This window comes from Perissodus microlepis, chromosome 18, assembly GCF_051167445.1.
Source record: "Perissodus microlepis isolate ML-2025 ecotype Zambia chromosome 18, ASM5116744v1, whole genome shotgun sequence".
Lineage (NCBI taxonomy): Eukaryota > Metazoa > Chordata > Actinopteri > Cichliformes > Cichlidae > Perissodus > Perissodus microlepis.
In genome coordinates this window covers 25856907-25876280 of record NC_140478.1, presented here as the reverse complement: position 1 = coordinate 25876280, position 19374 = coordinate 25856907, and the positions used below count along the sequence as shown (strand labels likewise).

At 40.4% G+C, this 19374-nt stretch overlaps 1 protein-coding gene across 2 annotated transcripts in view; it reads left to right on the top strand.

Annotated features, from left to right (window-relative positions):
• tep1 (telomerase-associated protein 1) overlaps positions 1-19060 on the top strand; it is a 35240-nt gene extending 16180 nt beyond the window's left edge. For both annotated transcript variants that reach the window (XM_084913314.1, XM_084913313.1), the window contains exons 24-56: positions 223-410; positions 501-660; positions 1002-1181; positions 1285-1377; positions 1951-2086; positions 2833-2992; positions 3306-3439; positions 3525-3613; positions 3822-3936; positions 4087-4113; positions 4195-4408; positions 5285-5405; positions 5720-5844; positions 5934-6033; positions 6559-6714; positions 7053-7265; positions 7726-7782; positions 7978-8113; positions 8378-8629; positions 8750-8901; positions 10918-11022; positions 11917-12021; positions 12172-12301; positions 12446-12531; positions 12635-12761; positions 14602-14732; positions 14906-15024; positions 15322-15468; positions 15710-15809; positions 16841-16964; positions 17533-17615; positions 18070-18174; positions 18652-19060. In XM_084913314.1, the coding sequence (XP_084769440.1) occupies positions 223-410; positions 501-660; positions 1002-1181; positions 1285-1377; positions 1951-2086; positions 2833-2992; positions 3306-3439; positions 3525-3613; positions 3822-3936; positions 4087-4113; positions 4195-4408; positions 5285-5405; positions 5720-5844; positions 5934-6033; positions 6559-6714; positions 7053-7265; positions 7726-7782; positions 7978-8113; positions 8378-8629; positions 8750-8901; positions 10918-11022; positions 11917-12021; positions 12172-12301; positions 12446-12531; positions 12635-12761; positions 14602-14732; positions 14906-15024; positions 15322-15468; positions 15710-15809; positions 16841-16964; positions 17533-17615; positions 18070-18174; positions 18652-18771 (4290 nt within the window). In that variant the 3' untranslated portion in view covers positions 18772-19060. The remainder of the gene's footprint in view (positions 1-222; positions 411-500; positions 661-1001; positions 1182-1284; positions 1378-1950; positions 2087-2832; positions 2993-3305; positions 3440-3524; positions 3614-3821; positions 3937-4086; positions 4114-4194; positions 4409-5284; positions 5406-5719; positions 5845-5933; positions 6034-6558; positions 6715-7052; positions 7266-7725; positions 7783-7977; positions 8114-8377; positions 8630-8749; positions 8902-10917; positions 11023-11916; positions 12022-12171; positions 12302-12445; positions 12532-12634; positions 12762-14601; positions 14733-14905; positions 15025-15321; positions 15469-15709; positions 15810-16840; positions 16965-17532; positions 17616-18069; positions 18175-18651) is intronic.
• The last annotated feature ends 314 nt before the right edge of the window (positions 19061-19374 follow it).

The following is a 19374-nucleotide window of genomic DNA, read 5'->3' as shown; positions in this document are numbered from 1 at the left end:
TGACACACGGGAAAAGACCCAAGGAAACCGAGTTAACGATAAAAACGATTAAAAAAATAACCATAAAAACTCCGAAAACCATAGATTTCACACCCGACCCTCAACTCGAAATTTGTATCTTGATATTTTTATTTTGTTTCATTATCTTTTGAGCTGGTATTCAGAGCTCATATGGTCAAATATATTCTGGCCTAAATGTATATTTATTGTTTCCACACACAGGCTGGTCTAGCTGAGGCCCTCAGGACTGGAGTTAAGTCCAGGAAAAACCTCGTCTGCGATGTAATCTCTTACTCTACAGCCGCCAGCCAATCAGCACACTCTGTGGAAAAACTCCTTCGGTGTCTTGTTAAGTGGCTGAGAAAGATAAAGGGCACAGAGGAGGAATCGCCTGTTCCTCACTCGTATAAGTAAGTAACTTTTTGGTCATGTAATCTGTTCCCTTACAGTGGTTTCCAGCTGTCTGTTTCATGACCGATTTTTTTTCTTCCTTTTCTCAGAGATTTGCTGTCAGAGTTTCACTCCACATTAAGTAATATAAAGAGGAACAAACCTCTGGTGCTGCTAGTTGATGGGGCAGATCTTGTCCAGGATGGCAGAGGTCAGGTCAGCTCTGATTGGATCCCACAGCAGCTTCCACGGGTCACCTGGGGAGAAAAGGTGCTTCATCACACATAAAAAATAGCAAAGATTTGCATTTATTTCAAGGGACCTGCTGCAATTTTACGTATTATAAGTTCAGATACAGCCCATCTTAATCAAATAGATCCTTTTATTCTCTGGTATGCACAACTTTTATTTTGCATTAAAATATTTGAAAGTTGATGACCTGCAAAAATGAAATCTTATGTGCAGGCGAAAAACTCTCCATAATTTTTTCATCCCTGTCTTCATAAACTTTTTTTATATGTGTAATGTGCAGGGCTGCTCATCCATTTATTTACTTTCGTTATGTTTCAGTTTTAACTGCAGTTAATCTCAAATAATCCTGGTCTTAACAGGGTGTCTGTTTGGTGGTGAGCATCACGTCTAAAGCAGCTCTGTTACAAACACTAACCAAGAAAAAAGGGACGCTCCTGTTTACGCTGGGACAGCTTACCTTGCCAGACCGAAAGGAGATCGTTCAGAAGGAACTGGATGCATTTGGCAAGAAACTCAGCGACTCTGCTTTCAACAACCAGGTTCTTCTTATGATATCTTTGAATTCAAAACATTCTCTGGATGGTTAAATTTGTCTTTTATATCCATCTTTACACTATGTTATGCTTGTGTGTGTTTGTCCAGCTCCAGACACTAATATCCAAGAAGGGAGCAGTCAGTCCTCTTTACCTGCACCTGGCTTGTGAAGACCTGAGGAACTTTGCTTCTTTTGACAAGGTTCAAACTCACTGCTTTAGCCCCCTTCTCTCTGGTATTTTAATTTATGTGAAAATTTAATCTAACACGTAACTACAATAAAGGTAATAAAGAAATGCTGAAATATTAATACAGTGTTTAGTGGAAGATTACTAAAATACTTGAATATTTATTTAATTTTACATGTAGGAACATCAACCAGTAAATCGACACATTCACACTCAGCTCTCTCTTCCACAATAAACCAGTGCAGGATCTGCTTGACTGCAAATGAACTGTTGTGCGAATTATTTTGCTTGGTATACATTTCCTCTAAACTTTAGACTTCATTGTCAGCCTCCATATCTGTTCCCACATTAAATGGTCTTCAACTTGCCGGCTCCTTATACCATGTGATGTCCAGTAGTCCATTAGAGTAACCAACTGCCAGGAGAATTTGTTGTTTACCTGTTTGCCCTTTATCCTGCCACCTCCTGTGTGCAGAGGTAGCTTCTTATGTACACACTAGTTGAATCCTATATTTAAGAAAAGGCATCTTTGTACATCATTGTCTGGAGTTCATGTGTGAAAGCGGCTTCTGTGTTTGCGTCCTAGCTGAAGGAGAGCCTGCAGGACTTGCCGCAGTCTCTGAGACAGCTGGTGCAGTACAGCCTGCAGAGACTCTGCTCACAGTACAGAGGCATGCTGGGACTCCGCTGGGCCCTGGCTACACTCACTGTCAGCACCACAGGTATGATTGATGTCCCAATATCATATGTTAATTGCACATTTATTCTTGAATAAGAATCGATAGACATAGAATAGGAGTGGGAGGAAGTGTTTAATCCCACACCTTCTCCATAAGTTATCGTTTATTATTTATCCAGCTTCATTACTGATATGAACTTCAGTGACAACAACATACATATTTCTAATAACAGAGTACATACACGGTGTAAAATACAAATTACTATCGTATCATCATGTTTTTACAACACCATAACTTTTACCTCCACTCATCAAAGTTAAATACCTTTACTTTTGGAAATTTAATTGTAAACTAAATATGAAGTAGTAACTTACTAAACAGAGACATTCATTGAAATTCACCATTTTCCTCTTTCTATCTTATTAGTCGCCTAATAACCTCTTTTTGAGGTTATTTATGTTTGGATACTGCGTCAACTCCACACTTAAACTGTTTCACAGGCTCTGTCCACACACAGAAACACAAATCTTTTCCTGGCTGTATACACATTGAATGCAGTGTACCTTTTATAGTTGTTGCCTCAGACTTTTGGAAAACACTTCAAATAAGATGAAACCTTATTTAAAAACTTGTTGCTGTTGTTGTTTTTAATAATAATAACTTTAATAAATCTCATCTTATATGTATAATCAATGTTTATACACTCCTAACCAGAAGTCTGATTTGAGGAGTGAGCGTAAACTAAAGTGACCTACTCTGCCTCAACATTTCCTCCTTTTTATCCACAGGCCTGAAGGAGAGAGATTTATACTCTGTGTTGAACACATGCAATGATTTGTCTTTACGGGATGGACAAGTCACATGGCAGGAAGTGCTGCAGTTGTCCAGAGAGCCCAAAGGACGCATTCCTATGGCAACCTTCACCCGCATAGTGCAGAGTTTACAAAGGTATAAGCCCAGAGCATATAAGCATATTATTTAAGTTTTATGACATATTACGTTGTGTTCATGGAAAAAGAGGCAGTGGTCTGTGTGGTTTCTTGAGATTCCTTTAATAATTCATAATACTGTATTGTTATTATGGAATTATTTGCATTCTCTTTCTTTACAACTCAGATATTAATAAGAATAAACAATATCCTTTATTTTCCCTTTTCTTCCATTTAAGTTTTTGTCTCAGGTTTTGATCCGAGTGTGTTTAGAGTTTTAAGCCATATTACAAAGTTTTAAATAAGCATTACACTTGAATCTTTTCCTGCAGTCTGATTGGTCCATCTCATTGCCACAACACTGACGACCTGCTGGCTTTAACCAATCCGGAGGTGAAGCAAGCCTTTGAGGACTTTTTTCTCCCCACAGAAAGTGACAAAACCAGAGCTCACCTCACACTGGCAGGTAAAGTACTCATAATTAGCTTTTAGTACACTGAGTGTAAACCGCTGTAAATGTATTGGTGAGTTTTTTGTTTGTTTTCCCACAGCTCATCTGTGGACACAAGCTGACCCTCGGGGCCAAAATACCTTCCTTCACTGTGAAGCCAACTCTATCACGCACCTGCCTTCTAGCCTGGTTAGGAATCTTCCATCATTAATTCATGCTGCGCAACATGAATATTAATAAAATTCAGCAAAAAAAAAATACAGTAATTTATTATAATTACCGCAGATAAAGCACAATATATTGTATTGTATAAGTCCTAATCTTGTGGGAATCATAGCTACAGTTGATATTTCTTGAAGATTTTAACTTCTCACTGCTTTTGTTTGGCTTTGTTTAGATTCAAAGTGGACAACTGGGGGAACTTTCTTTCCTGCTTTCCAGCTATTATTTCCTTTATGCTAATGTGCGCCACGGCTTCCTGCACCACCTCTTGGAAACATACAGCTGGTATGGTGAGTAACTTTCTGAAGCCTGTTAGGTGGGTTTCCTTTTAAACTTTTACATCTCTTCTGTGTGCAGCTGTGTATATTTTAAAATGTGTTTTTTTTTTGAGATTACACTCCTCAAAAATTCCTGATATTTATATCCTGTAATTTCTGCAGATAAGAAGCAAGAGTCTGCACCATCATGTAAGTGCTTAAAAGTACTTTACCCACAAATCCTTGCCAGGTGTTTGATTTATTCATTCCAGTTTCTTTTTGTCCTCTCAGCTGCCATCCAGGACGATTTAAAGGATTGCCGTAATTTCTTGCGGCGTCATGCCTCCACACTCTCTTCCTGGCCAGCTCTTTTCATTCAGCAGGCCCTCAATGAACCTCAAGAGACCTCCGCTCACACCTGGGGAAAAGGCATGGTGGGCAAAGGAGGAGTGCGGGTAATTGAGTGTCTGAACATTGATGGGAACAGTGATGGTGAAGAAAAAAGGTAAGGGGTTCTCCTTCAAGGTGATTTCTTTTTTTTATTGTCAGTAGAAGAGTTCTTGATGTCTCTTACTGTAATAAAAGTGGTCATGCAGCACTTTAAAAATATATTAAGTTTTAGCACCAACATGAACTTAAAAGTATAAAAATAAGTTTCACCCGGAGAAGTCATACTTTAAAGCAGGGATGGGGAAGTCCAGGCCTTGAGGGCCAGTGTCGTGCAGGATTTAGATCTCACCCTGGGTCAACACACCTGAATCAAATGATTAGTTCATTACCAGGCCTCTGAAGAACTTCAAGACATGTTGAGGAGGTAATTTAGCCATTTAAATCAGCTGTGTTGGATACAGGACACATCTAAAACCTGTAGGACACCGGCCCTTGAGGCCTGAAGTTCCCCTTCCCCTGCTTTAAAGGGATGTGCTATTTTCAGATATATTTTATACAGAAAATGAAGATAAGGTTCATAATTCTGTGTTAACTGGGGTCTAATCCTCTAAAAAGAAAGGAATGTCCATTGTGTTGTACCGCCATGTTTCTACAGTAGCTTTGCAGAACTTGATGGTATCTCCTGACCACTAGAGGTCACCAACTGAAGTTTTTTTTTCCTGAAGGCTTTTTGCCTGTTGTCCAAGATTACATATTTTTGGGGCTTTTTTTAAATTTATTTTTTTTAAGTAAAATAATCTTTCTGCATCTTTTCTGCAATGTATACTGTAAATTGTATATGCTTATATTATAGGAAATGGTAAATGTACTTGTGGGATCAGTAATACCAGCAGAAGTACAAAACAAATAAGATGTATGTATATGTTGGATAATATAGTCCATATTGTTTTATTGTGTTGATATTCTTGTGCGTTTGAACTCCTGAACTCAGCGAGCTGCTGTCAACCTTCCCCTCGGAGCCCACCTCTCTGGTTGTGAGCCAGGATGACCAGATGATGGTGGTTGGTACCGGCGAGGGAACTCTACATTTCATCCACACGCAGACTGGACAGGTACAAATGTGTTTGTTTTAAACACATTTTATAACGTTATGGATCAACTCAGCAGCTTGTATTCATGCTTTCAATTTGTGAGATCAGTAGCAGACTGGATTCATTGTCCATGTTTGTGTGTAGTTAATATCCAGTTGGTATTTATTGTCATTAATGTGAACTTTATGCGTTTGCTGTTTTTTATTTCTAGCTGAGACATTTTCTACCCTGATTAAACAAAAATAAATTCATACATAAATAATGTGCTGTCACACTTGCTGAGAATAAGAAGCCTTTAAAATGTCTAATATGCACTTTCTCCTGGCTGTGAGCAGGAGGTGAAGTCTCTGATCAGCAGCTGTGACGGCATCTCGAGCTGTGTCTTCCTGAAGGACTTACGACTTGCTACCACCTCCTTTGATGGGCGAATAGAAGTGTGGGACATTGAAAATGGATGCAGGTGAGAGAAGGGTTAAAAGAAAGGTTTAGATTAAATTTTTTACAAATATAGCACCGAATCTTTAAATCATTTTACTTGTGTTTCTGTAGGACTGACGTTATTGATGGCCACACTAATATGATAACAGGAAGTGATGTCACTGCAGACAAGAAGCACCTCGCCACGGTTTCCCTTGACTGCATGATTAAAGTAACACTTTAATGTTGATATGTTTGTGTTTTTCTGCCTCGACTTCTCTCTTGATTCAGTATCATGTGAAATAGGACCTCAGGAATGCCAGCGCATGTGGATCAAAAACAAACAGTGTTATGTAATTTAGTTTTGTAAAGTGTTCATTGAACGAAATAATCTTTGATATCAGCTAGGTTGTAATTAAGGTTCACGGAAAGGTATAATATGTCCACTATTTTTCCAGCGTCTGTGTATAATAACGTTCAACACTTATGATTATGAGTTTTGCCAAAGCTGAGCAGCCCTAATGTAGATACAGTTGCATAAAAAAGTAACTTTGCTTTCTTTTTTTCATAATCATTGGAAGTTGAAATTGTTCTCTAACTCTAGTCTGTCTCCCTGAGGGTGAAAGTGATGATTAAGCCGGGATGTGTTGTTAGTCATTTGTGCAGCTGCTTTGTTATGGTTTACAGCCTGACGCTGCACTGCCAGGTTTGACATCGTTCCTCGACTGTATTAATCAAACCTGTTTCTTCTCTTCAGGTGTGGTCTTCTGATAAAGGTACCGAAGTGTCCTCTGTGCTCAGCAGAAGCCCTATGAACTGTGTGACCTTTGACCCTAAGGGTCACCTTCTGGCTGCTGGCTGCTGGAATGGAAATGTGATCATGTGGAACTGGCTCAAGAATAAAAAACTAACAGTGAGCTCAATGCTGTGAATGTTGCAGTGTTATTTCATTTTCACCATGAATGTATGTTAAAAATACATAATCAGTTCTGCTAAAAATCTACAGGAGAAAAAAAAATTGGACCATAAATATAACTGAAGTATGGAATATCGGAACCAATGAAAACATGTCTACAAAAGGGGGTGTGGTCTATTGAAACTGAGATGTTTATTTTTAATTTCAGTTCTTTAGCAGAAGAGGGCTTTTTTGAAAGTTATTATTATTATTATTATTATTATTATTATTAGAGAACAGCTGAAAGAAGAACTATTTCAGATAATGCACTCACTGTTTTTCTCTCTCTCCATCAGTCCCTGTGCGGCCACACACGATCAGTGCGCAGCCTCTCTTTTTCTCCCTACTCCTCCATGCTCTGCTCTGGCTCTGTGTCTGGGGAGGTGAGGGTGTGGTCAGTGCCCACCTCCACCTGTGTGGGATGTTTCCAGGCTCACTGTGAAGCCACAGAGTCCCTCACCTTCCTGGAGGAAGGATCCATGCTTCTGAGCGCTGGCTCTGATCACATGGTGAGACATCAGTCAGCACATAATAAAGCTTCTGCTTTTCCCTTCAAATGTTGCTTATTTTAATCACCATTTGGTTTTGTATAACATAGCCTTTGGTTTAAAACGTCTTGATGCATTCTCAATCATCCAGGTAAGTAAATCTCCGAACGCTGATTCTGTTCATCTGGACGTAGAGTTTTCTGTAGAGTTTTCTGAAAACTCTACGTCCAGATGAACAGAATCAACGTTTGGAGATAGCCTTTGGTTGTTTTCTGATTTATCTGAGGTGACTGATATGACACTGCTGTTTATTTTCTCAAAAACGACCTCAAAAAGCACCACCTCTGAAGCAGTCATAGTGCAGTTATCAGGAGAAAGTCAGTGCAGGAACAGGCACCAGTATCTTCTCACAAACAAAGATTTCAGTGATTATAAAGCTAATCATCACCACCTCCCATTTCTGTTTTTTCTGTTCAAACAGCTCAACCTCTGGTCTGGAGGACTTGGACGTTCTGTCACTGCATTAAAATGTGATGATGTAAGTTGTAATATTTTGCTGGACCACTTTTAACTTTAATGATGCTGCACATTTACAAGGATCTTGTACTGATGATGTTAAGTGTTAAGGTGGGGCTCTATTGATGGAAAAACCTGTTTATTCATATATTCATGAATTTCAGCATCTTCATGTTCATGTTTTTTGGGGTTTTTTTTTTTTTTTTTTTTTCGTCAGTGGGTGCAGGAACCACCTCTGAAAAAGCTAAAGGCTGTAACGTCTCAGCCTGCTGCTCTATGCGTGGCTGTGAATGGAGACTATGTTGCTGTGGGATACCACGCTGATGGCATCAAACTTTTCAGCCTCAGATCAGGTGCGTTGTGAGCTACGAATGTTTCAGAAATGTTTACCAGATGGAATCACTACAAGAAAGTGTGTGTGTGTGTGTGTGTGTGTGTGTGTGTGTGTGTGTGTGTGTGTGTGTGAGAGAGAGAGAGAGAGAAGTGGGGCCAGTGGCTCAAAAAAGACATCTCTGGCATTAAAATTCAAAGCATCTCCTCTAGGTTTTTTCTTTTCTTGCTCTTTTTAAGTGTGTGCACTATAAAAGAAACAAACTGTACCAAAATTAATTTTTCAGGTGAGAAGATTTGGGCCTCTATGGACCTGGACGTGTCTGTACCGTGCATGCTGTGGGTCATTTTAGAAGCAGAGCAGACCGACACCGATCTGCTGGTGTCTGGAGGAAGTGACAAATTTCTGCGGGTGTGGAAGAGAAAACAAGAAGAGGAGGGAATGATGGAAGTCCTGGAAATGGTGGGAGTGTTTGGTGTGCAATCGGGCACCATCCAGGCACTCGCACAAAACTCCACGTACCTGGCGACAGCTTCAGGTAGGTGTGATTGGTGGTAGTGATTATGCTTTCTTCTCAGGGTATTATCAAAAGTTCCTCAAGTTCCAGTCAGTTTGACTTATGTCTAAAAATGTTTTATAATGTTGCTCTTTGAATTAGATGACTTCACCATTGGGCTGTGGTTATTGTCTGATCTGACCTGTGACCCTCCGATCCAGCCAAATTCCATACTGAGGGGCCACAGTGGCGGAGTCACGTGTCTGGCTTTCAGGCCAGATGGTGCACAGCTGCTGTCTGGTGGAAAAGATCAGGTACCTGTAACTCCCCCCCCTCCCCCCAGCTTTCAGAAAATGTTGAGAGGTGCCATCACAGTTACCCAGAGAGGTGAAACCAATGCTTATTTTGTTGAACCTTATGAGAGTACCTCAATAAAAGGTTACAACTATGAAATCAGTATGAGAGGGGGGAGAACGTTGTCTCATTTGAGAGGGTGAAATCATGAATTCTGGGTTATTCTTACTTAAAAAAAATAAAATAATAATAATAATATTAATAATGATATCATGTAGTTGCAGTGCTTCATAGATTCAGATTAGGGATACTGCCTACTGAACATGTAAGATTTTTTGGTACACTCAAATTACCTTATAAGGTAACTAAAACTCCATCCATCCATCTTCTTCCGCTTTATCCGGGGCCGGGGATAAAGAGCTGGTCCAGTGTTTCGCGACCAGGACAAAAACGGCATTGTTCCTCCTGTATCTGAGGTTCGACTAGCGGACAAACTCTCCTTTCCAGCACCCTGGCATAGACTTTCCCAGGGAGGCTGAGGAGTCTGATCCCCCTGTAGTTGGAACACACCCTCCGGTCCCCCTTCTTAAAGATGGGGACCACCACCCCGGTCTGCCAGTCCAGGGGTACTGCCCCTGATCTCCACGCAACATTGTAGAGGCGTGTCAGCCAGGACAGCCCTACAACGTCCAGAGCCTTCAGGAGCTCAGGGCGGACCTCATCCACACCAGGGGCTCTGCCACCAAGGAGTTGTTTAACTGCCTAAGTGACCTCGCCCCTGGAAATTGGCGGGTCATCCCCAGACTCTGCTTCCTCCTCGGAAGGCGTGTCAGTGGGATTAAGGAGGTCCTCGAAGTATTCCTTCCACCGCCCGACAATTTTCTCAGTCGAAGTGAGCAGCGCTCCACCAGCACTATACACAGTGCAGGTAGAGCACCACTTTCGCCTCCTGAGTTGCTGACTGTTTGACAGAATCTCTTCGAGGCAGTCCGAAAGTCTTTTTCCATGGCCTCTCCGAACTCCTCCCCCACCCGAGTTTTTGCTTCAGCCACTGCCCGAGCCGCATTCCGCTTGGCCTGTCGGTACCTGTCAGCTGCCTCCGAAGTCCCACAGGCTAACCAAGCCCGATAGGACATCTTCTTCAGCCTGGTGGCTCCCTTCACCTCTGGTGTCCACCATTTGGTTCGGGGGTTACCACCACGACAGGCACCAACCACTTTGCGGCCGCAGCTCAATGCAGCAGCTTCGGCAATGGAGATGCTGAACATGGTCCATTCGGACTCAATGTCCCCACTCTCCCTCGGAATGCTGTTGAAGCTCTGCCAGAGGTGTGCGTTGAAGATCTCACGGACCGGGGCCTCCGTGAATCGCTACCTTATCGTGGTGGAGGGGTTCCCATGGGCTATGTTGTCCGGGGGCTTTTGCCCCCTGATAGGGTCTCCCATGGCAAATTGGTCCTGGGTGAGGGACCAGACAAAGAGCGATTCAGAAGACCCTTATCAGGAGAACATCGAAGGAACAGTTTAGCCTGACGGGATAGGGTTACCGGGCCCCGCCCTGGAGCCAGGCCCGGGGAGGGTGCCCGAGGGGGAGGGTGCCCGAGGGGGAGGGTGCCCGAGGGGGAGGGTGCCCGAGAGGGAGGGTGCCCGAGGGCGAGGGTGCCACCAGACCTGGACTAAGACCAGGTCTGGTGGCAGTCCATGGGGCCTGGCTGGGCACAGCCCAAAAAGGGGACATGGGCCCATCCTCCCGCAGGCCCACCACCCGCAGGTGGTGCCGTAGGGGTCGGGTGCATTGTGTGCTGGGTAACCGCCAGGAGCGGAGGCCCTGGCGGACTGATCCCCGGCTACCAAGACTGGCAGTTGGGAACTAAAACTCATGTAGTGTAATTAAAAGTGTAGTGTTTCAGTGTGGAATGCAGAAAAATAAAGCACATAAAACATAAACACTAACAGTGCACTTGTTATATTCCACCTCTGGAGAGATCTACATTGGTTTTCTCTTCATCTGTTATCATAAACATTTGATTGTTTCAGGCTCTGATGGTGTGGGATGTGAGTGCTCCTGCTGTTCGTTCTAAGACTCTGCCTCATGCTCACCGAGACTGGGTCACAGGCTGCGTTTGGACTCCAGACTGTGTGGTCGGTCTTCTTTTTCTTTTTTCTTTCTTTTCATATTTTGTTTGTGTCATAAAGCAGTGGTTCTGAAAGTGGGATCTGTGGTCCACAGCCAAGAGATCAAAATAATTATATATACAAAGCTGTGATGTTATATTAAAATGGGGATGGGGGCATGTCGAGACCAACCAAACAAGCGTCCTTTGTCCTTTACTACAATCACAGTTATTGTAGGCCAGTGGAAAGAAAAATACAAATAGTGGCCTTTGCCTGATCCTTGTCGGGGTTATGAGTGGTGCTTTGAAAATTTTCTCCCCTGTTTAGTGTCATTGGTGCTAAAATGTCTCACACCTGACTCCATATTGCACTGCTACCTCACAGTACAACAAGATCAAATTTAACAGGGCAACTAAGGAAAGGCAACAGGTGGCATCAAAAGATTTCATGTAAAAATTCTTTAGTCGTATGTACTGTATTCATGATAGTTAAACTGTTTATGGTCAAGTCTTTCAATTTAAAAATAAAAAAATAAAGAAACTTAGTCAAGAATTGCTGTACAGCTACATTGTAGAAAGGTTTTGTGGAAAAATTTGGCTCATTTAGTTAATAAACAGTGTATCGAAGAGGGTTGCTGTACATGTTTTGGTTGTTTTTGTTGTTGTTGTTGTTTTTTGGGTGGGTGGGGTCTATGTGTTTGGGTTTTTTTTTTTTTTTTTTCAAACTAATTTTCTGTTTTTCCTTTTTTTTGTTTTTTTGAGCCTAAAGTGTCCACATTTGGCTAAGAAGATGGAGTGTTAATTTATCAGCTAGGGCTAGGGCTAGCAAGCTTGGGAGCAATGCACAGACACGCATATCTGATAATTACATCTAAGTAACATACAAGTGCTTTCAAAAATGTGTTTTTTGTTTTTGTTCCAGTTAAGCTCTTCAAATGACGGCAGACTTTGTTTGTGGGACCTTCAGGCTGGGCAGTGTCTGAGGGAAATCTCCTGGACAAGTCCACTTACCTCTGTCTGCTGTCTGGTGAGTCACTTATGCAGCTTTAAGTAAATAAGCTCTCTATATTGTGTACAATGTAAAGAACTGTTTAACTATAGCACGAAATTGTCTTTTTCTTTGGTTTTATAAATTATTTTCTTTGTTGACCTGCTCTGTCGTGTTTTCTGTGGGCAGGGACAATATGTGATAGCCAGCTGTGCAGAGGGGGCACTGCATGTCTGGAAGTGGGAAACAAACACTGAAATCTGCCATATTTCTGCTCACATGAGACGCATACACCACTGCTCTCTTCTCCCAAATACAGGTACCACTCCTGAGAAAACATGCTGGGAAGTGATTACACACATAGTCTCCTCCTCTTTCCATCATTCAGTACGCTGTATTGAGTTAATACTGCATATTTTGAAATTAATATTTGATATTTCTAAGCCCACTTTTTGTTTTTAAGACAAAGGGAAGGAAGTGAAGTCAGAAGAAATGTCCGTTTTCACAGCGTCTGATGATGGCACAGTGAAATTTTGGAAACCCTTACAGGTCTCTCAAACAAATAAAAAAAAATCCTCTGAATTTTTAAAGTGCCCAGCTGCTTCTTCAGATGTATTTTTGTCACTGACTAGATATGTCGGTTTATTTCCAGGTGGAGCACTTTAGCACCTTTCGCGGTCACAGCGGTGCGATTCATGGAGTCGTTTGCAAGGAAAGGGTCCCACAATTCTTCACTGTTTCTGAAGACCGCTCGCTGCGATGCTGGACATGGGCAAGAGGTAAAAAAAAAAAATTTGGTTTAAATTGAGACTTTTATTTTTTTACCATTTATATAAATGATACAAATCATAATTATCAACTCACAAGTGTCTACAAATCTGCTGGGAAGGCACCTAAAGAAAGCTCAGCAAAAACCCGTAGTGATCCCGTATGTGTCAGGAGTATTGGAACAGTTAAACACAGTGTCTCTGTGGCTTTTAAACCCCAAAAACTGCGCCAAAAATTGGTCCAGACACAAACAGAGTAACATAGTGTACGTTGTTAAGTGCCAGGAGGATTGCCAGGATTTATACATCAGGGAAACCAAACAAACTCTGGTGAAGCGGATGGCACAACACAGAACAGCTACCTCGTCAGGCCAGGACTCTGCAGTCTGTTTACACCTACAGGCCAGTGGACACTCTTTCAATGATGAGGATGTACACATCCTGGACAGGGAGGAACGCTGGTTTGAGCGGGGAGTCAAGGAGGCCATTTACATGAACAGGGAAAGACCATCTCTGATTCGAGGAGGGGGCCTGAGGGTACATCTTTCGCCATCTTACAATGCTGTGATTGCAGCCATTCCCCAACTCTCTGTGAATGGTACTCATGGCTATTGATCAGTGGTCTTTGATCAGTGGTTGTTGATCAATCGTCATGAGAATTTGCATATTAATGATCAAGGAACCAATCTCCCAGCCCATTGTTCCTTCAGTGGTGCTAGTTTCAGTCACTGTGCAAATGTACTGTGTATAAGATTTGGGAAACCTGCAGTCAGCTGAGACTGAAGAAGTCACTTGGATGAGTGACGAAACGTTTCTCCCACTGAAAACGCTACGTCCAGATGAATAAAATCAACTTTTAGGGAGCTACAAATCTCTCATTTTTCTTATTTTAGTACCAGCTGTTTGGCTCCAGCTTATGTTCCATAAATTGGCACGGTAAGCCAGTAGAAACATCTCATATTTGAAAATGGATTTAACTCTCGTTATTTATTTTTTACTGTATTAAAAAGTCAATATTTATCATCTGCAATTAGGTAATGAACATTTGAAAATTGGTTAACAACGCATTATTATGTGGCCTTTTGCAGCTGTAAGTGCTTATGAGTAATGCTGTTTAAAATGCTCCCCTTTTGTGCACTGATAAGGAGGACGTTATATAGAGAGATGCAAAAAGAGAGAGGTATGATGTTAAATATTAATGTCTTTAATTATCTTTCCATTTTCCCATTAAATTTCTCACCAATATTGTGCAAAATTAGCTACTTAAAATGTCTTTAAAACTCCTTATAATTTTCATTTCCTTTCAAGAAAAACATCCTCTAATATTTTATAAGAATGCTTATGCACATCTTCTTGTGTTAGAGCCCAGACTTCATTTCAGGAAATCTTGAACCAATTAACTGCGATGTCCATCTCGGTCATTGTGTTCAAAATGGTGTGCCCACAATCCAGCACACAAATCTATGTACTTATAATGACTGCATTTAAAGTTTACGAGAGTGCATCATTTTGGTTTCAGATGCAATTACGCACAAATCAATGTGTCTTTATGAGTACAATATTCTTTTTCATATTAAAAAAAAGGCCTCAAAAAAACTTATTGTACTTTTTAAAACATAAATGAATGATGGTGAAAAAGATTGAAGAAATTCTAATTGATACTCATATCTGCCAGTGTTGAATTAATCAAAGAAGATTTTTTTAAATCTAAAAATAAAATAAGTACTACTGAACACATGCTGGGAGCTAAACTGGTGCCCTATGTAGCCTTATCTTTAAAGTAATGACAGTGTTATTAAGGGTCCTTATACACATTTTGTTATGAAAACTGTGTTTCTTCTTTTTTCCACAGCAAGTCCTCCAAACCTGAAAGGCTCGGTCACAGCTCTGTGCTTCTGTCAAAATGATGACCTGCTCCTCGCTGGGTATGAATCTGGTTTGCTCGAGTTGTGGCAAAACAACTCAGTGGTTGGCCACAAGCAGGTGAAGAAGTGTACAAAGAAAAATAGTTTTTTTTAACTCTTTTTAAATGTGTTTTTTTTGTTTTGTTTTGACCATGCCATCCATCTTTGTGTGTGTGTGTGTGTGTGTGTGTGTGTGTGTGTGTGTGTGTGTGTGTGTGTGTGTGTGTGTGTGTGTGTGTGTGTGTGTGTCAGGTATTTGATGACCCCATTACAGCGGGCTGTTCCATGCCTGATAGTCAGATCGCTGTGGCGAGTGTGAAACTTATTGGTGTTTGGAAGTTGGTGTGGAATAAAAAACATGACACAGCAAGGTAAACACCAACAGCTAATACATAAGATGCCCAAGCACTCTCATCTGCATTAGTCCTATAAAGTTAATGACAATAACTAATTTTGCCTAGTTTGCTTAATAAAAAAAAATCATATGACTGTCTAAGCGCTGTGGTAAACTGGCATGTGAAAGCTGTTTTGTGTTGATTAAGATTGTGAAGTTTAACTGATTCTGAGCTTCAGTGCATCAGCAGTGGAGGGAGACATCACATGAGGTATTATGAGTTTCAGTCTTCACACTAACTAGTTCTTCTTTAATTTTTGTCCCTTGCTTCCAGCTTGGTGAAGGTAACCACCTACACAGTCAGTGAACCAGTGGTGTGCCTCTTCTACTGCACTGCTTTATTTGGGGTGAACAAAACTGGAGAAGTATTTGATGTGGCACCCAAGAACAATGAGGGCAGCTGGCACAATAAAGTCAACAAGTAATGTATTTTTCATGCTTTTTTTTTTTTTTTAAATCAGCCATTCAGCATAATAATCCTCTCATGCTGGACTACATTCTAAAACAAGCTGTTTTAGCTTCTTTCCTCAAACTGTAGCAGACCTTGGATCAAAATGCTTATTTGATATTTGCATGACCAAAATCCAGTTCAACAGCTCTTTGATGGATTCCTTGTTGCTTGTTTTTGGTAACTCTAAATGTGGGTTGTCTCTTGTTATCAGTTGGCTCTATGAAGTTGAATTTCACTGCGTGATCCACAATGATAAGAAAAGCGTGTGGCTGGTGGGCGAATCAAAAGGAGAGATTTACATCGGCTTCCTTGTGAGTATACTAACCAGCATTACTCCACATTAAGCGTTAATTCACCATCAAAACCATTCTGAAGATGAAAAGAATTGGTATTTTAGAACTGGTGCAAGCACCATTTTAAAATTTAAGATAACTGAAATTATGAACAGTTGAAAGATTTCTCGTATATAAATGAAAACAAAAAACTGTACATATTAATTTTGAATACAGAATTACCCCTTTAGTTCCTGTATTATAGTGAGTTCCCCAGATCAAGACAAAAACCGTTGATTTGAGCATGTTCCTCATGTAAAAGACAAACTAAGGGTGCTTTCAAGAAGGAAATAATCCCCTCCCTAGAACTGTGGACACTCATAATCTCTTGTGAACAGATTTAGTACATGTCTATAGGCAGAGATGGGCAGTAATGCGTTATTGTAATCCGATTACTTTTTTAAAGTACTGTAAGGGATTACTATTGCAAAAAAATGTAATTAGATTACTGTTACTTTCCCGTAAGCACACTGCGTTACTAAACCCTGATTTTTGTTTGCGAGAGTGTCTCATGACAATCACGTAAGCGCGTGCAACGTCCGTGGCAGCAACAGACGTGTGTATATCAACAATGGAGAGAGTACGACCATGCAGCGTTTAAAGCATGGAAGTACTGACATTGGTAAATGGTAAATGGCCTGTATTTGTATAGCGCTTTTACTAGTCCCTAAGGACCCCCAAAGCGCTTTACACATCCAGTCATCCACCCAGCCACAGCCACCCTGGGGCACACTGACAGAGGCATTACTTTGAGTTTGATTCCATAAAAAGTGACAAAAACATTAGCATCCATTGTGCACTCTGCGTGGGAAGAAAACTTCTTTCTACAGCGAAAATTGTAACTTCAAATCTGAGCAACCACCTAGCACACTGCCACAGGAATGTGAAAATCACAGAGAAACCCCCGGATCCCCCCACTGACATGACCGTTGAGGCACCGGTGATAACACTGAGTAATAAGACACCGATGAAAAGACAGAAGCTGACAATCATATCCTCTTAATTTTCAGTTTCCCATGAGTCGGGAAACATCCCTTCAAACAGCTTTCAGTACACTGAACATGAAATGTGACGAGGAAGAGGAGGAGGGGAAGAAGAAGAGGATCCTGATAACAGCTGTGATAATGGATAACGGTAAACATCAGACCTGGAAGTAAAAGATGTTTACTTCAGTTGATTTTTCATGCTAATTTGGTCTCAGAAAAATAGTCAAGATATTCACTTTTCTGCAGCATATGACTAAAACATTGTATTCCTATGCATCACTGCCTAGATTTTGCACCCTTGCTTTAAAAATAATGGTCAAGATGATGCAGGGTATTCAAATATTGTAAATAAGAAGACGGTTAAGTAGAATTCCACCACACTGTTTTGCTTCCTGTTGGTTAAATTCATAAGGTAACTAAGCAAATAAGGTAACTAGGCAACACCTCTTCTCTCCCATACCATATATACACATATAGGAAATGTCCCAATGATCCCAACAGCCAATCAGAGGACTACTGAGGTTAATCTGATTAATGAGTATCTCGGACACGTGCATTAGGAGTCAGAACATGCTTGATATTGCAATGTTTTCATGTGTAAACAAGTTTTGTTTTGTGCTCTGAACTTTTCAGAGTTTGGAAGTTATATGGATTTGCTAATGATGTCTATGTATATATGGAGATTCTGTCACACCTGAAATGTTTGTCTGTTTTAGATTTTGTGGTGTGTGGAGATGCGGAGGGCAACATGTGGTTCAATCGCCCACCAGAGCTGTCCTCATGGAGCAAAAGAAAGCCTGTAAGAGTTCAAGAGTGAGAGAACAGAGTGACTGACATGAACATATAAAACTGAACATTTCAAGCAGTCTGAAACCTGAGTTTTTGGCTCACATTGATTATTTGGGCAAATGGTGACCATACACTTAATATCAAGCTTCACTATTGTAAAAACGTTTTCTTATTTTCTTCCTGTCTGACAGAGAAAAAAAAAGAAAAAAGCTTAATAAGTTCCCAGTAACGTCTGAGGTCTTTTAACAAAGCAGAAAGAGAGAAAACTGCCAAAAAAAAGCTGAAAATTCTCATATTTCAGCAGGTAAAATTACAAATCTGGCAATTTTTCCTCTGAATTTTTAAAATTTATTTATAGACAAATCAAATTTGGTCATCTTGATTTAAATGTACAGAGAAAAGAAAGCAGACAGCAGACATGATATACAACTTTCCTCCTTGTAATTGTGATGCTTTATCTGCAGGCTCACAGTGACAGGATCAGTGTGCTGAGACTCACTGACAGCACCATCATCTCAGCCTCCTATGACCGGACAGTGAAGCTGTGGGACAGAGACACCAAGAATCAGGTACTCTACAAACTCCACAAAACAATCTGGTCATAGATTATGTTTGTCTCCTTATCATATTCTTGCTAACTTACTGTGTTTACAGTGTTTTTGCAGCTGAAAACAGTACCCAGCAAATACATTTTACAATTATCTCTACTAGTAAATTACAGTCTCTACTTGTGAGGTGTGTTAAATCTTTTAACTTAATTTCCTGAATAGGAATAAATTGATTTATGCCTCAGCTTTCCCCTATAAATACAACATTTGATATTTTCCCCTATACCAATGATGCGTTTTGACATTTGATTATATATATGAATTAAGACCTGGTTTGACAACCATTAGAATTGTTTCTGGGTTTTTCCAAGGGTAGCAGCAAAGTTGTAAGATTCCTGGCTTTATATTGTAAAAATTGTGAGATTAATTGTCAAATTATTTTAACTTCTCTTAAAGCAAGCATGATTTTCTTCACCCTGTCTCTTTTTCTTTCTGCAGGTGGGCTTGTTTGTGTGTGGAGGTCCTGTTCTGATCTTGGAGGTGAATCCACAAAGACCCACTGAGCTGGTCTGCAGTGACGGAGAAAGAAAGCTCTACTTCCTCTCTTGGAGAGAGTAATTCTCTCTGCGTTACACTCTAAGCTTTAGGAATTCAGGATAGTTTGTAACAAGTCACAACACTAAGCAAAGACCAATAGGAATGCTTTCATTTTGGTGTCGAATGTACAATAAATTCATGTGAAGAAAAAAGAAAGTGAAATGTTTACCTAGCCACATTTGACCTACCTTTAATTTAGATGCATGCAAACATGACAAGCAAGGTTAATAAAAAAATAAAGCTTCAAATGTTAGATCTCTTTAATTAAAAATTCAAGCAGAAGAAGAGAAAAATGTGTTTGCGTCTTTTTTTAAATTCTTCCCATTGTGTTATTTTGGGGTATTTTGGTGTAAATTTTATTAAATATTTTTACATATTTTTCAAGTGTTTACATGATTTTCCCTTGACAGTTCTTCAAGCGTTAGATGATAGCAGATATGGGTTGTTTGTTTTGATTTTAATTACTCGTTATTTCACAGTTGTTTTACCTATTTTAAAAAACACATTTTATTTACTCACGTTTTAATGAAAGTTCTAGCAGAGACCCCCCGGATATTTTTTAATTAATGTTTGTACAGTGACTTCTTTTGACCTCCTCAAAGAGTCAGTATATAGAGGGATCAA